Source organism: Peromyscus maniculatus, chromosome 9, assembly GCF_049852395.1.
Source record: "Peromyscus maniculatus bairdii isolate BWxNUB_F1_BW_parent chromosome 9, HU_Pman_BW_mat_3.1, whole genome shotgun sequence".
Lineage (NCBI taxonomy): Eukaryota > Metazoa > Chordata > Mammalia > Rodentia > Cricetidae > Peromyscus > Peromyscus maniculatus.
This window is the reverse complement of record NC_134860.1, coordinates 4,972,482-4,990,335: the sequence shown is the minus strand read 5'-3', so window position 1 is coordinate 4,990,335 and position 17,854 is coordinate 4,972,482. Positions and strand designations below refer to the sequence as shown.

General features: G+C 37.9%; 1 protein-coding gene across 50 annotated transcripts in view; it reads right to left on the bottom strand.

Annotated features, from left to right (window-relative positions):
- Window positions 1-17,854, bottom strand: part of Pbrm1 (polybromo 1) — a 104,792-nt gene that overhangs the window by 62,848 nt on the left and 24,090 nt on the right. For 36 of the 50 annotated variants that reach the window (XM_076544178.1, XM_076544185.1, XM_076544177.1 and 33 more), the window contains 7 exons: window positions 15,096-15,164; window positions 13,544-13,642; window positions 9,875-9,960; window positions 9,166-9,261; window positions 8,132-8,223; window positions 4,213-4,426; window positions 1,046-1,187 (listed from right to left, as the gene is read on the bottom strand). In XM_076544178.1, coding sequence (XP_076400293.1) covers window positions 1,046-1,187; window positions 4,213-4,426; window positions 8,132-8,223; window positions 9,166-9,261; window positions 9,875-9,960; window positions 13,544-13,642; window positions 15,096-15,164 — 798 coding nt within the window. The remainder of the gene's footprint in view (window positions 1-1,045; window positions 1,188-4,212; window positions 4,427-8,131; window positions 8,224-9,165; window positions 9,262-9,874; window positions 9,961-13,543; window positions 13,643-15,095; window positions 15,165-17,854) is intronic. The other 14 variants (XM_076544191.1, XM_076544200.1, XM_076544198.1 and 11 more) reach the window with 1 other exon arrangement.

Genomic DNA, 17,854 nt, shown 5'->3' with positions numbered 1-17,854 from the left:
AGAAATAAATAAAGACTCTATGTTTGACTTAAAATTGCCTTTGCTTCTTCTTGGTTCAAGATTACTCTTGCTTCCGGAAATATTCTATGAAGAACTGTGAGACAGGCCAGCAAAATGGTTCAGTGGGAATTTGGTGCCACGTCTGATGACTGGAGTTTGATTTCCTGGACTCACATGGTAGAGGGAGAACTGACTCCTACAACTGTCCTCCGACCAGCCCCTGCCACCACACAAATGAAAACGACAAACAAAACCAACAAGAACAAAAAACTCCCACGTAGACAGTTAATTTGGAACTCGCTCTGTAAATCAGGCTCACCTCGACCTCAGACATTGCCTGCCTCTGCCTCCCGAGAGCTGGGATTAAAGGCTTGCGCCACCACTACCTGGCCTGGGTTAATTCTGTATTTCATATCTATCGTTTGTCCTAAAAATCCCAAGATGACCAATAGCATCTAGTTCTCTCCAAGATATGCTACGAGAATTGGACAAACTCTTAGATACTACAATGATCAATTAGCATTCAGATGTTCTTTTGCCAAAGTCAGCTCCACCTGCGCCCCCCACCCACCGCGCGCACGTGTGTGTGTGTGTGTGTGTGTGTGTGTGTGTGTGTGTGTGTGTGTGTGTGCGTGCGTGCTATACAGCACACCCTGGCTGGAAATTAGTCTTCTTGCCTCAGGCTCCTCCTGAGTGCTGGGATCACAGTTGTGCGCTACCAGGCCCACAAACGCCATTCCTATATTAACAAAGTCTAGAACCGAAGGACTAAACTGTAGACGGGACAATTACCATCTGGAAGTGAAGGGTAACTTTCTCAGACTACTGAAACTGGCTCTCCCCACAGGGCCTTGCTTCCTCTACTACAATGGATTTAAAATATTTCTTCTCTCCAAGGCTCTGACAAGTCTTAAAAACATTCAATAGTACTTGTAGTAGAAACAACTGACTCAATATTCTGGGGGTGGAGATAGGGGACACATATCTCAAAAGGACACTCCAAACACATGAAACTAATTCAGTGATACAACAAACAGTAACTTACCTGCATGACTTGCTGTAATTTCAGAACTCGCTTATAGATGGTTGAATTGGGAACATTATAGCGTTTGGCATTTTCAAACATTAAATTCAGATCACACTCCAAATGATCTAAAGTTTCATATTCTTGGTTTTTTAGCTTTGTTCTGTGAAAGACAAATAAATGATTAGAAGTTTCTATTATTAAAATTACAAACCCTCCTCCTGAAAGTCCACCACAAAACTTTCATAAGCACAACACCCTGTCTTTATTAACCACTTGTAACTGGCTTTCAAGTTAAAAAGTAAGGTCTAAAGCACTATTAAATTTAGACAATACCACAGTTTACCTGAAAACCCAAAAGAATAAACTAAATAATAGGACTTAGTAAAGTGATCAACTGTGAAAGCAAATACACTAGGAAAACTCCCAGTAAAAAAATCCTGAGAAACAAAAATTAGATTTTAAACTAATTCAATGAATCACCGTTAACTACTGGTTTCTGAAAATTAGGATGCCATTGCAGTTCATACAGGTTACTGTAATAAGGTCCTGAAAAAACATTCAGAGTAACAGATTTACCTCCAGAGGAGACACACGGACAGTGAAGGGGGCTCTCATGATGGGACACAAGAGGCAGATCTGTCAAGTATATTGACTACTATTCTTCCAGTGCAGTCATTACAAAGAAGTAACATAGTTTAAAGCTGAGAGCTGTTTATTTTACTTAAAATCACTAAGAATTCAAGTATTTTAGACACGATTGCTATTACTAACCATCAGCTCTCAGATGGGCTATATACTCTTTGTAGATAGTCTCTGTTGGCTCTAACTCTGTATGAATTTTAAATTGAACTTTTACATTGATTAAAGTACTTACATGCTAATCATCAAAATAAAAAAAAAACTGTGCTAAGAAAATGACAGGTGAAAATAGCAATGATGTAGAGATCCCAAACGTTCTCATAGAATGTACTACATCTAAAGTTTTACTTTATTCAAGTGATATTCAGATTCTGTGCAGTGCTTAAGGAGATATTAATATCAGAAAACATTTCTGGCCAGGCAGCGGTGGCACACACCTTTAATACCAGCAGAGCCAGGCGGATCTCTGTGAGTTCAAGGCCAGCCTGGTCTACAGAGCAAGATCCAGGAAAGGCACCAAAACTACACAAAGAAACCCTGTCTCGAAAAACAAAAAAACAAAACAAACAAACAAAATCTCTGGATATAGCAAAAACAATTAAACACAAATTCAGTTCTCAGTACCAGCTCATGAGCCTACCACAGCTTATTCCTGCCAAACCAAAGGTGAAGCAGTAGGTGTTAAGAACACCCACAAAGAACAGAAACTCTGGGCCAGCAAGAGAATCAGTAGGTTAAAAACACTTGCTGTCAAGTCTGACAACCAAGTTCAATCCCAGATCCCACAGTGAAAGAACTGACTCCTGAAAGTTGTCTTCAAACCACCATACGAGTTATGGTATGCCTGTGACTGCATTCTACAGCTACATGTACACATGCCACAAAACAGAATCCAAACCTGGAAATAACTGCTTGTTCCACACCAGTGTTATTCAACGGCGGTGGGGTATTGGGATAGGGGATGGAGAGGGACATGGGATGGCAAACCCTAGCACAATGGGGAGTGGCTTGAGGAGCCACACTGGCCAGTTCCTCTAACTTTGTTGACTTTCCTTTTGTTGGGGCTGGAGATTGAACCCAAGAGATGCTAAACAAACACTACCACTGGCACAGCCCCAGTCTTCTACTCTACGCTGTTTGGGGAGGCCAAACAAATATTCCTAGGACCGTGGTGGATCACACAGCCATTAAAATCCAAAGAAATTTAAAATCAAGTTTCTTACTTGCATTCACCAAACTTTAAGAGCACAATATCTGTGACTTGTGATTATCACACAGGATGATACACGTAGTACAATATTTCTAGCATCATAGCTTTTGAATAGCACAGCTGGAAACATAGCTCCATCTATCTTTCAAAACTTTAGTGTGATGCCGGCAAAGCCTCAACTATTTTACTACTTTCCATTCTTTCACATTAGTATACTACATTATAGTGGTTCTCAACCTTCCTAACGCTGTGATTCTTTAAATAGGCGAAGATGCAGATGAATCTTCCAAATTCTGTATCTTTTCACTTAACAAATCGAAGTTTGTATTACAAAATTCCAACTTAGAACAACTATTAACTAAGATGGATGATTTAAAATGAACTAATGACTAGAGAGATAACTTTGAAGGTAACAGCAACTGGCTACTTTTCCAGAGGACTGAGGTTTGATCCCAGCACCCACATGGCGGCTCACTACTGTCTGTAAGTGGAGTTCCAGGGAATCTGATGTCCTCTTCTGGCCTCTGCAGGCACCAGGTACTCACACAGTACATAGACAGACATGTAGACAAAACACCCATACAAATGTTTAAAAAGTAAGGGTTTTGGGAACAGGACACACTAGAGACATGGTCCAGCAGTTAAGAGCACTTGCTGATTTTAGAGAGGATCTGAGTTCAGTTCCCAGTACCTGCATGGTGGCTCACAACAATCTGCACCTCTAGTTCCTGGGGATCCAATGCTCTCTTCTGACCTCCAAGGACACCAAGCATGAACATGCTGTACATACATACATGCAGGCAACACACACATAAAATAAATAAATCTTTAAAAAGTTAAAAAATTAAAATTAACTAGACTATTTGAATTTTTTAAATAAAGGAAAAAGAAATTAATAAAAATATTACAAGGGAAATTCATGACATCTATAAAATTTACTATCCTTCCAAAGGCAAAGAAAATAAGTGACAATTTTCTAGACTGTTTTCTAAATGAATGTTAGCCTAATTTCTGTATCATTTTAGTAAGGCCAAATAAACTGATTTGCTATATGCTGAGGCAGGAGGACTTTGAAGCCAGCCATGACTACACTACAAGACTGTTTCAAAAAAAGTTAACTAAATGAATAAATATCAATGACAGTGTGGGCATGAAGGCTTTTCCTTTTTTTTTTTTTTTTAAACTTTACTCAGTTATAAGACAGACACTTAAATACTGAGGTAAAATTTTTTTTCACCATTTAATATCCATATCTATTTCTAGAAAGAATAGGGTATGTGCAGACTCAACTAACAAGAAGACATATCTATATTGATTAATGTAGAAGCAGTCTTACCTGATCTGTTGAAGCGATATGGGCATTTTAATTTGCTGATAATAATCTGGGTATTTTTTCTTTGAAGGCAAATGAAAAAAAGGTTCGGCTATTAGCTGCCCTTGGTTATTCCGACAGCTCCTAACTGTGTCATAAAGCTGATGAAAAGGATTTGAAACATCCATAAAGGAAGTAATGCTCTCGGCTTCAGACTCCCCTTCTTCATACCGTGCAGCTGGAAAGACAAAAACATATTTACCAGGGAAATAAAGACAAAACAATCAACATTTAATTTTATTAATTCATAAAAAAAGATTTTGTTTTATGAATATTTTGTCCTCGCGTATACACGGGTCCTTGTGCCCACAGGTCAGAAGAGGGTACTGGACCCTCTTGGTTTTGAGTTACAGACAATTGTCAGCTGCCATGTGGGTACTGGGAATTGAACCTGAGTCATCTAGAAAGCAATAAGTGATCTTAATCACTGGGCCATCTCTGTAGCCCAGAACCAACACTTGAGAGCACTTTTATTCTTTGCTTCTAAATTAGGTCCCACACTATGGCCAAAGCTGACCTAGGATTCTCAGAAATCCTCCTGCTTTAGTCTCTTGGGTGCTGGAATTACAAACATGCTCAATCATGCTCAGGTAAAAACAATTTTTAATTATTATTTAGGTTTTTTTTTTTTTTTTTGGTTTTTTCGAGACAGGGTTTCTCTGTATAGCTTTGCGCCTTTCCTGGAACTCACTTGGTAGCCCAGGCTGGCCTCGAACTCACAGAGATCCGCCTGGCTCTGCCTCCCTAGTGCTGGGATTAAAGGCGTGCGCCACCACTGCCTGGCTATTTAGGTTTTTTTTTTAAACTTTTGAATGAAGGTTTAGGTTTTTGAATATAGACTTGGCTGGCCTCCAACTAACAGGAAGCATCTACCTTCGAAGTGTTAGGATTATAGGCATGCACCACTATGCACAGCTTTGAAAATGATTTTAAAAGATCTTTAATTTTCCTTAAAGATAATGTTAAACATGACTAGTATAGGTTCTAGAGAGATGGCTCAGTTAAGAATGCTTGCCACTCTTCCAGACCTGAATTAATTTCCGAGAAATCAAACTGGACAACTGATAATAATCTTAACTGCAGGTCCAGGCCATCTGATTGATCCCTTCTTCTGACCTCCATGGACACCTTCATATACATGACACACACTCATGATATATTCATACAGACACATACACATAAATAAAAATAAATCCTAAAAAATACTTAGTGTCATTGCATGTTTTAGAAAAATATTACCCAGAAATGCTAAATTCAAAAGTTACACTCAGTTAAAACACCGAAAAAGTTTCTTTTTAAAATGTGATTTCTTCAGACTTCCTGCTATGCTCAGCCAAAAGGAACAAGTAGCCATTCAGAGATCTCAGAACAAAACAAAAGCAGTGCTACAGTTAGGATCTGCACGCACCCCACGCCCCAAAGATTAATGTGTTAAAAGGCTTGTCCCTTAGATGGGCATTACTGAGAGGTGGTAGAAACTAAAACATGTGGATTAGTGGGAGTCCCAAGGGCATGCATCTGAAAGAGGTAATGAGACCTTGCTTTTCACTTCCCCAACACAGGTGAAAGGTTTACTCTACCACAGCCCTACTATGTATGATATGCTGCCTTGACACAGGACTAAGAGAAACAGGTTTGACGGATCATCAAAACTGTGAGCCAGCCGGGCGTTGGTGGCGCACGCCTTTAATCCCAGCACTCGGGAGGCAGAGCCAGGCGGATCTCTGTGAGTTCGAGGCCAGCCTGGGCTACCAAGTGAGCTCCAGGAAAGGCGCAAAGCTACACAGAGAAACCCTGTCTTGAAAAACCAAAAAAAAAAAAACAAAAAACAAAAAACAAAAAACAAAAAAAAAAAAAAAAAAAACTGTGAGCCAAAGCAAGATACTGTTTATTATCTTTAGGTATTTGTTGGAAAACTAAGACTAACATGTTTACCATAGTATAAATTTAGATTAGGTTGATACTCTTAAACGTGATTCAGCCTCAAGTCTGACTTTGCGCCCCTCATCTCTAATATCAGAGAATGATTGATTCCTTAGTAAGGAAATGTTCAGGTAGAAGCTAAGTCATAAAAACACCAGAACAAAGCAAATTAATAATTTTTATAGAAATACAAAACACACACTACTCATTTCTCTAAAGATTTATTTACCTGTATGTATGTGCATATGCTGTGTGTGCAGGAACCTGAAGAGGTTAGAAAAGGTCTTTGTTTTTCAGCTAAGGTTGATCTTCAACTTCCTGACCCTCTTGCCTTTACCTCCAGAGAGTGCTGGGATTACAGAAATGTACACAGCTGCTATTATGAGGCACTGGGCAACAAAACCAGGGTTTCATGCATGTATGGCAAGGGCTCTACCAACTAAGCTACATACCTGGCGCCCATTTAGGTTTTTAAACTTTATCTTTTCATTACTAGTTGATATCTTTGTTACACGATTATCAGAAGTATGTCCTGCATAATTCTGAAACATTCAATCTTATTGAAATTTATTTTAAGCTCAGTAGATAGTCAATTTTGACAAATGTGAACCCGGGAGGAATATGTATTTTCAAGGTGCAGAATGCATCTATCAAGCCTAATATAGTAATTTGTATAACAGGCACTAGAACATATCAATGCTTCAATCCATAGAACCTGTGAATGCTACCTAAGCCAGAAGAAGAACTTTGCAGATGTTAGTAACAATCTTGACATGAGTAGGCACTCAAAAGTAGTAACAAGGATGCTACCATGAAGGAGTCAAAGGAAGAAGGAATAACAAATACTGAGGCTGGAGAGCTATAGTTTCAACATGGAAGAAGGAACCATGAGCCAAGGGATACAGGTAGCCTCTAGAAATCAGAAAAATCAAAGAATCTGTTTTCCTGTAAAATACCTAAATGGAAGGCTGGCCTACTTACCACCTTGATTTTAGACACCTGAGCTCCACAACCGTAAGAAAATAAATTTATGTTGCTCTAAATCACTAAGTTTACAGTAACTTGTTTCAACAATAGGAAACAAAGTAATACAAAAGAACTCTGTTCAAGGGCTGGGATGTAGCTCAATGTTAGGGCTTTGCCTAGCATGAATGAAGGCCTGGGTTCAATCCCTTGCACCACTGGAAGGGGTAGTGGCTATTGGCACTTGGGACATGATAAATGGATCCACACCTACTACCTCTTATTTAGTGATTGTGAGAAGGGCCCTTTAACTTCTAAAGACAGTATTTTCAAGTTTCCCACAAAGCTCCATCTGTTTGTTTTTACAAACTTGGAGTTCTTCTGTAACACCTTTCCAAGGAAACAAATCTTTCATTACTATGACAGAACACTTTTATTTGTCAATATCTGTATTCAAGAGTCCTCTTTATGAGAAGTCAATAAAGAAAGCTACAGTTACTCTTTGGTTATTTATTTCTTTACTCTTGGTTATTATTTGCTTGATTTATTTTCTTTTAAAAAAGTGTTATTTTTATTTTATGTGTATGAGTGCTTTGCCTGTATCTAAGTACCATATGCATGCAGTGCATGTGGAAGCCAGAAGAAGGTGTCAGATCCCTTGGAACTGAGTTACAAAGGGTTGTGAGGCACCCTGTAGGTGCTGGGAACTGAACCCATGTCCTCTGCAAGAGCAAATGCTCTTAATTGTTGAGCCATCTCTCTAGCCTCTTGCCTGACTTATCTTTATCTATTCTTTTATGTTCAAGTTCCCTGTCTCTGTATTTATCCAATTATGTCCATTAACACAAAGCAATTTACCTCTGACAATTTTACTTACCCAAGATTACATCAAATGTAACAATATAACATTTTCTTAAAAAACTAACCAATTCCAAGAAAGGCCAGAGTCAATGTAATTTCCCTCAGCCAGAAGGACCACAATCTAAAAATCTCCTACCAGCTAAAGCGGCATCCTCTTCACTTTCCGAGCCATACTGAAGTGCCATGGTGATTGCTGATAAGCGACCCCCTTGGACTGCTCTTTTATTACTACAAAGAAAAATGAGCAATTAGAAAACAGACTGGCATTATGATTTGTTTACCTTAAATAGGAACTATTAAAATGCACTAATAGGAAAAATAACTCCTATTAACTATCCTTTTAGTTTATAATATTCTTCACAATCAGTTGTAGCAAAGAAAAGTGGGATTTTTGTTCTTCTCAAAAAAGAAAAGTTGGGGCTGAAGAGATGGCTCAGCAGTTAAGAACACTAGCTGCTCATCCAAAGAACCTGGGTTTGAGTCCTAGCATCCAAAGGGCACCTCAGAGTTGTCTGTCACTCCCGTGCCAGGAGATCTGATGCCCTCTTCTGATCTCCACAGGCACTGCACTCACATGATGCATAGCCATACGTGGAGGCAAACCACCCATATACATAAAATAAAGCTTAAAAAAGGAGAGAAAGGGGTAGCAGAAAGCCTGGAGTAGATTACTACAATTTGTTTTTCACTTAAATGTAGTATATTTCTCCATATTTTATATGAAGTATGGATTTAGTTATTCTCTAAGACACTCATTTTACAATAAATTCTATTATGAACACAATATTTATTTAGCATAAACAAGTATTTAATACCACATTTTATTTGTAACACTAAACACTACTTAATAATACTTAAGTGTTATCTGAGAGGTGAGGAAAGATCTATATAGAACCTTAACCTACTTGTGGTTACTTTTGTGACAGGATCTTGCTATGGAACCCAGACTGGCCTTGAACTTACAATCTTTCTGCCTCAGTTTGCCAAATGCTGAAATTATGGGTATATGCCACTATGCCCAGCTCTTACCTCAATCTTCTTAAGTAAAATAGCTGATATACTCTCCTCAAAACCTATAGTAATACTTAAAGACAGCCACTTGGCTAGCATGCCTGTTAACAGTCACAGCATGGGCCAGCTCTCAGACTATATATATCCTCTTACTCTCACCGGTAATACTTGCTAGTGGGGTTTCTTTCTTCACCAAGGCTGCTTTTACTGTGCGAAGGACCTGTCAGCCTGGCTGCAGCCAAATTTGATGCAGTCCTATCCAAAGATAAAATAAAAAAATAAAATAAAAAACCCCTCAGAGACTGTATAGCTAAAAATCAAAATGCTGGGCAAGCAAAAAGGAAACAACTAGTTCCTTCTAAGAAAAGTAATGAAATATTTCTGAGAGTCTATTATACAGCAAGTTCTGTGTCAAGATTTGGGACACTGAAGAAAACGGTCGGGACTAGTCTTCATGAGCTTATGGTTGCTATGGAACCAGAAGATACCATATTGACACAAACATGAGGGCCAGAAGAAAACTTTGAAGTAGTTTCTCAATGTTTCCATTTCACTTAAGAGGAAATGGAATCCCAGAACTAAGACATTTTCAAAGATAGAGTCCTAATGAAGGACAAGCCAGATTGAGACTTGAGTTCTTCTAATTTAACATCCTTATTGCAAACATAAAAATACAGTATCATATAATCCTACACAATATATATGTCCAACATCTTTTCAAATAGCTTTGTCCAGCTACAATGGAGCAGCTAGAAAAGCTTCTACTGTTTTCAGAACCATACATCAGCTGTAGATCAATCTTATTTTCTACTGTCTTGATTTTACTAGCTAAAAATTCAGCAAATAGGCACAAATATCTTAAACCTACCTTATTCGAAGACTTGATTTAGCCATTTCATGATGTTCAATTTCTGCCTTTTTCATATAAAATATTTTTTTAATCGAATTGGCATCCTAGCAAGATAAAATTACTTTACTTAGAAAAAGACTCACAAGATGGCTCAGTGAGCAGCGGCTCTTGCCACCAAGCCTGATGACCTGAGTTTAATCCCTGAGACCCACATGGTGGACTGAGAGACAACTCTTGCAAGCTGTCCTCTTATCTCCACGTTTAGACCTACACACACCCAAAACAAACAAAGTAATGGGGAAAAAAGAGAAAACTATCCTGACTCCTGCATTGCTGGCTTTCATGTCCGTCTTTCATTTGGAGCAGACTTCTCTATTCACTAGCCACAAAACTGCATCCCTAACACCATCCCACAAACTTCCAAATTATCTTCACAAGTTGTCACTAGGTGAGTACAAGTTTAGAAGGCTGCTGCTCTTTTATAATTTGGCAAGTAAGAGGCACACCGGATCTAATGGCAAAATACAATAAATTCTATATTTGTATAAAATGATATAAAAGTTAAAAGATGGAATTCTATAATTTTAAAGACCATGTACATAAATTTCAGATAAATAAATGTACTTGCTTAAATTACTAGCAACCTAACACATTAAATTCCAAGTTTCCTTTCTCATAGTTCAGGTTGACTCTGTTAAGAAGCACATACCCATGCTCTTGGGTCATTATTCTTTTTCCTAAGCATATACCTTTGTAATAATCCCATGCCTATGCTAATCTTTCTTCCTTATAAACTCCAACTCTGCTTCATAAAAATAAATGAATAAATAAAAACAACTTAGTTCAGGGAAAATAATTAGACTAAAAAAATTCTTATCAGCAAACAGTACCATACACTAAAATGTCCTTTCAGGAACTAAGAATTCAAGTACCTCCTAATTCATTCCTGATTCTCAATCAAATTTCTTTTCTTTGTTTGGTTTTTTGGGGGTTTGTTTGTTTGTTTGTTTTTGAGACAGGTTCTTTCTATGTAGCCCTGGCTGTTCTGGAATTCTTTATGTAGACCAGAATGGCCTTGAACTCACAGAGATTTCCCCTGCCTTGTGTCTTGAGTGCTGGGATTAAAGATGTGTGCCACTATATCTGGCTTCCCTCAAACTTCTTAAAAATACAAAAGAAAGTGGCTTGAGATGGGTAAATTGTAGAAATGGTTTGCTACTCCCGTGACTAAGAAAGTCCTACAAAATCATACAAATCAGAAGGTTCAAATTTTCATGTTAACTTCAGGAACACCTGTGAGGGGCTGGAGAGATGGCTCATCAGTTAAGAGCACTGGATACGTTTCCAGAGGGCCTGGGTTTCTTCCCAGCACCTACATGGCAGTTCACAACTGTCTGTAACTCCAGTCCCAAAGGTTCCAACACCCTCTTCTGGCCTCTGCAGGCACCAAAAGCAGATGGTGCAAAGACATTCATGCAGGCAAAACACTCACACAAATAAAGTTAAAAAATTTTTTTAAAAGGAAACAATGTTATAGATACTACCTCCCTTGCACAGTTCACTGGGGGGGTGGAGATGGGAGGTCCACCTGTGAACCTGCCCCAGCCATCAGGGGTGACATATTTGAAAAGCCACCAAGCACCTGAAAGGTGTCACTTTAAAGAAGCACTGTGTACAACCCCAGCAGTGTGATGGTAGAGCCAGCAGGTATGGCCGGGCGAAACACTGGGGCACAAGATCAGTAACCCAAAAAAATGAGTGCTGAATTTTTGCTGCTTGCACATACTTAAAAATAAGATAGGAATGCTGAACAAAGAATTTAGATGTGGATTCTGTAGTCACCAAACATATCCAGGTAAACAAAACACCCAAGATGTGTTGCTGGATTTACAGAGTGTGACTGGTGGACTAGCCCATATATGAGCTCCTCCTGCCACACTGAGGTGATCTTCCCTGAAAAAGGACATACCATTTCTAAGCCAAGGAGGCTGCACAGAAGAAAAAGATACCCTAGAGAAAACTAAAACTTATGGCATAGGAATAAACTCAGCATAAAACAAGTGCAAATAAAAGTTAATATTAACTACCAACAGCAATTTTGAGTATTTTGGCCAGCATTAAAAAAATATATGATTTTATTAGTAAAAGACTTTCTGAGCACCCTTTTCCAAATTCTCAATGATATGTAGTTAATCAAAGATATTTGGGTTTTTTTTTTTTTTTGGGTTTTTGAGACAGGGTTTCTCTGTGTAGCCCTGGCTGTTCTGGAACTCACTCTGTGGACCAGGCTGGCCTCAAAACTCAGAGATCCGCCTGCCTCTGCTTCCCGAATGCTGGGATCAAAGGTGTGCACCACCACTGCCTGGCTAATCAAAGCCATTTCTACAACCAACTATTCATTATTAGAACCAGAAAGTTTCTAAGGGGCAACTGCAAATCAAGCATTTATTTTATATTATGTACTACATTTCAAAAGATGATTTTTATATTTATGAAGTTTAAATTCAAAGACTAAATAATTATTTTTAAAAAACTATATACATAGATGAACAGAAGAATCCAGGAATAAACCCTTATATCTATGGTTTAGTTGAGTTTCAATAAGGATGCCAACACAATAAAGTGGAGAAAGAATTACTTTTAAAATAGTGTTGGGGTAACAACCCATGTAAAATAATGTATTTAGATTCCTATTTAACATGCACAAAAATTAATTCAACTTAAGATTCAGGATCTAAATGTAATACCTAAAACTATAAAATCTTTAGAAGAAATATAGGTGTAAATATTTTTCATTGTTATGATACCTAAAATATAAGCAAACAAAGAAAAAAGAGTAGACAAACTAGAAGTCTTCAGAATTAGTAAAACAATGTCAAAATAAATTACTGTGAAAGCTGAAACGAGAATGGGAGAAAATATTTTAAAATCAACTGATGAGGATATGATATTTACAATATATTATAACTATTAAAATGACAATAAAAAAATAAGTAAACTAATTTAAAAAATAGGCAAAGAATCAAAATAGAGATTTCTCTAAAGAGGACAATATCATATACAAATGGTTACTGTGTACATGAAAAGATGTTCAAATCATTAACTATATTAAAGAAAAGCAAATCAACACTATAACACACAATGATACTCCCAGGTTTGCTATAATAAAACAAAACTGAAAAGCAGATGTTTGCTGAGAATGTTGAAAAATGCAGCATTTGTGTAGTAATGGGAATATAAAATGGTAAAGTTATTCTGGAAACACTTTGCCAATTCCTCAGTAAGATAAATACATAGTTAATGTAGACCAAGCAATTGCATTCCTAGGTATGAACTCAAGTATAATGAAAACATATGTCCATAAAGAACTTATATATGTGAGTGTTTCTAACAGTATACTAGGAATTAGTCACAAAGGAATGCATGGTATATGATGCCATTTATATGAAATTTCCCAAATAGACAAATGTATAGAGGCAGAAAAGTAGACGGAGGCTCATGGTTGGGAAACTGTAGAGAAACAAAAAGAGAGTGTTAACTGACTGGCATTAGTGGCTCTGCAACTCTGTAAATACTAAACCACTTAGTTCTATGTTCTAAATGGATAGAATTTATGGTTATAATAAACCCTGGCACTAAGTTAGTGTCTACTATCATCAATGAAAATAGCAACAACAAAACACTAACCTTGAATACTTGAGAACCAGGCTCATTATATGTTTTGGCATTTTTTGCTAGAAGATCTATATCTTTGGCCATTGCATGAATACTTTTATAGCTTCCATTCTATATATAGTAAACAACAAAATATAGCATTTTTTCTTAATAAGAATAGTCAATATAACCTTTAAAGAAAAAGACTACAAATTTTTAAGCTGTTACTATAGTAAAAAATATCACTGGGAAGTTTACTTGTAAATAATACCTAGTTATTTTCCCTTTTATAGATTATACTAGTACCTATTTACAAGTATATTTTGTGACATATAACAAACCAGAATCTATCTTATTTTCATAAAAACAACTACAAAAATCAAGTGAGATAAGTTTTATTTAGCAAAACCATAGTTTACTATGCACCAAACACTAAGTGCTACATGAATATTCATTCATTAAAGTAAACTTAAGAGTGTAAAGTAACACTTCCTCTATTTACCCGGCCATTGAGGTAAAGCATAAAACCAGTTCTACCATGTGCCCAAGCTATTATGCCTTAAAGCTCATTCGGTCCAAAATAATGCAAGGATACTCATTTGTTGCTTCCAACTTACAGAGGAAAAGAGACACACACACCAGGTAGAAGACACACGTGACGAATGGCTAGGTACACAGAAATAAACAGGGTAAGTTCTGAAGCATAGAGAAACCAAATTAAGTGCAGTGGGGAGGAGAAAGGGTAAAACTATAGCACAAACTGCACAGACAGGGGGACAAATACGGCAGAACTGAGACAGCCAGGCAAAGGAGAAGAGCGGGTAGGCGAACCAACATTTGAACATTCATCTCATCTGGAAGGACTCTCACAGGCAGTAGGTGGGGCCATGAGATTGAACACTGGCAAACAGTTGCTTTCCAACAGCTTAGAAGCAAGGCAAAGAAAAATCTCCATGGGTCAGCTAATTCCCACTTTAGATCTTGACTGACTAAAGTCAAGGATGGCAGGATCCACCCCCGACTTGTGTGAAGAAAGAGTCTAGCAGCAGACCAGAAAGCAACCAGGGCCCCGGTGACAAACAACAGTAGAAATGGCAATGTTACCACAAAGAGGCTGTACACAGTACCAACTGTTTCACCACAACTCTGAGTTCTGCCTGTTTTCTAAAGAGCATTTATTTCCCTAGGGGAAGAAAGGGAACACACACACCAGGTAAAGGGCACAAGGACAAGTACCTATTTTCACTAACCTTATATTCAAATATCTATTGTAAGTAACTTTCATTCTAAGATATCCTAAAGCGATTTAGAAGAGGGTAAAAATAAACAACGAAGCTTTTACTGTCAACGCGCCTTTCACAGTCAGAAGTGTCCATAACCTGCCCCACTTGTTTAGCTATTTACTTACGCATTCATTCATTTACTGGAAAGAGATAGAACCTAGGACCTTGAACCTAAGCTATACTCTTCCCCTAAAATACAATAAAAAGAAAAGAAATATCTACTTTACTTTCTAAAATCTCCTAATAAAGTATACAACCTGATCTGCCCTATACCACATGATTACAGATGTTCACCATCATACCTGTATTCTCTGAGCAATGGTCTTGAGATCTATAGGCTCCTTAATTATTGCATAATAGTCTGGATATTGCTGGAAGACAAAAACAGGTATGTTCAATAAGCTAAAGAACTCAGAAGGTAAGTCCATTCTTCAACCAGAAAACTGAGAAACTTTATGAAATTCATGGCTAACGAATATTGAAAAAGAATGTGTTTTTTCTTTCTTTTTTCTTTTTCAGGGAAAATGAGAGACAGGGTGTCACTATGAAATTTAGGTCAGCCTCAAACTCTTAAAATTCTTCTGCCTCAGCTTCCCATTTCCTGGAATTTTAGCAACACACCACTGGACCCAGTTCTTTAAATTCAGGATGGACTCAAGTTTTTCATATTTGCAACACAACATTGCATCTACAAAGTTCATGCTCAACAACCATGAGATTTTAATTTGAACTCTCTCCCTCCCTCCTATTATTTGAAAGACATTTCTGATTTTGTGTTGGGGCACACATGAGATGCACCTGTGGAATTCATTGAATCCAAGCTCACCCCAAGAAACAGACGCACTGGGGATGTGGTGATGCCTCTCCCGGCAACTGTTACCCTGGGGAATGTGGTGATGCCTCTCCCGGCAACTGTTCTCAGGCTCTTCTACAAGTTTTGTTTCTTGAAGTCAATAACTGAAGCTGACCAAAATCTAAAAGTCGTTTTGCTCTTTTTTTAAGTTTTTATAACACTTTTGAAATGAAAATACAATTATATCATATATATTCCCCTTTCCCTTTCCTCCCTCCAATCCCTTCCAAGTATCCCTCACACCGCTTTGCTCTCTCAAATTTGGCCCCTATTTCCATAACTGTTACTTGTGTGAGCGGGAGAGAATATATGTGTGTTCTTAAATATAGAAATACAACTTGCTCAGTCCATATATTACTTGTATGTATAGGACTTGGTACTGGGTAACCAATGGGTAACCACTTTGGGAGCTCTTCCCTAAGAAGACTAGTTCTCCTGCCCTCTAAGTTTCTTAGTTGTCTGTAGTTCTTTGTCTAGGTTTGAGGACCCATAGGATTTCCTCCTTCCATGTTAGCTTGTCTACTGATGTCATCCTTGTTCTGGTCTTCTTTAGGCAACAGTGTTGGTGAGAATTCATGGGTATAGCTTCCCTGACATTTCAATAAGTCACAATCTCACAATGAATTTCTGTTCCTCTTGCTCTTATAAATTTTCCACTCACTCTTCCACTAGGATCCCTGAATAATTTTTGTTCTTGTAGACACAGAATGAAAACGAACAACTGGATCTTAATCAAGACAAGTGTATGTGTTCATGTATGTGCACGTGTGCATGTGGAAACCAGAGGTCAACATCAGTTGTTTCTCTATTACTTTCATCTTACTTTATGAGAAAGGATTTCACACTAAACCTGGAACTCACCAAACTGGTTAGACTGGCTGAACAGCGAGCTCCAGGGATCCTCCTGCCTTTGTTACCTCAGTGCTGGGGTTATAGGAGCACAACTCTACACAGCTGTTTTGTGGGTGCTGAAATCCCAACTCAGGTCCTCATAGCTGTGTGGCCAATGCTTTACTGACTGAGCCATCTTCCCACTGTCAAAGCTGGATTTTTTCCTTCAGATGCCAGAGGTTGAGGACTCATCAGACCGTTTTTTCTCCCGAGAGAAACCACCATTCTACTCTCTGTGTCTTTGATTTTAACTATTCTAGTCTCTCACATAAGATCAATCACATACACTATTTCTCCTTCAAGATTAGCGATTTCACTTAGCATTTGTTTAGGACCCCTCCATATTGTACATAAATCAGAACTTCCTTCCTTTTTTTTTGTTTTGTTTTTTTCGAGACAGGGTTTCTTTTCTCTCTGTAGTTCTGGCTGTCCTGGAACTCGTTTTGTAAGCCAGACTGGCCTCGAACTCAAGAGATCTGCCTGTCTCTGTCTCCCGAGTACTGAGAGATTAAAGGGGTGTGCCACCACCACCCAGCTCAGAACTTCCTTCCTTTCTAAAGTCAAATAATATTTGACTATTTTGTACATATATTTTATTCATCTATTCATCTACCAAAGCATATCTGAGTTGCTTCCAAGAATAATTTTTCAATGATAAAATATGCATCTAAAATAAACTTTGTATAAAAAGGACTCTGTTCAAGAGATAGGATGAAAGGAAGAGAAATAAATTCTTCCTCTTTTTAGGTCTCCTCGTTTTCCTAGTGATGGAGAAAGGGGACAAACTGTACTCTTCCACCCAAAAAGGGAAGAGATTTTTCTAGAGCAGTAAGCTCTTTCTAAGGTATCAGGGCCTCCTATGGCTTCACATATAAGAGAAGATTAATATAGATACAGGTATGATTTCCCATTTATAGCATTCTTCTAGTTCTAACAGTATACTTTGAAAATAACACCATTTCAGCACTTACTCCACAGTCATTGTTTCTTTCTTTTTTTTTGATAACAGCCCTGGCTGTCCTGGAACTCACTCTATAGACCAGGCTGGCCTTGAACTCACAGGGATCTGCCTGCCCCTGCTTCCTGAGTGCTGGGATTAAAGGTGTGCGCCACCACCTGGCTAGAGTTTCAATTTTTTTTTTTTTTCAAGACATGGAGTAATTTTTAAAACTAACAAAAAAAAAAAAAAAAAAAAATCCTAGAAGATGGATGGTCATGATAGCTGCACAATAATGGAAATGTATTGAAATGTTACAGAATTGTACATTTTAAAATGGCTGAAATAGAGATCAGGAAGATCTGCAATTCCAGTATTCA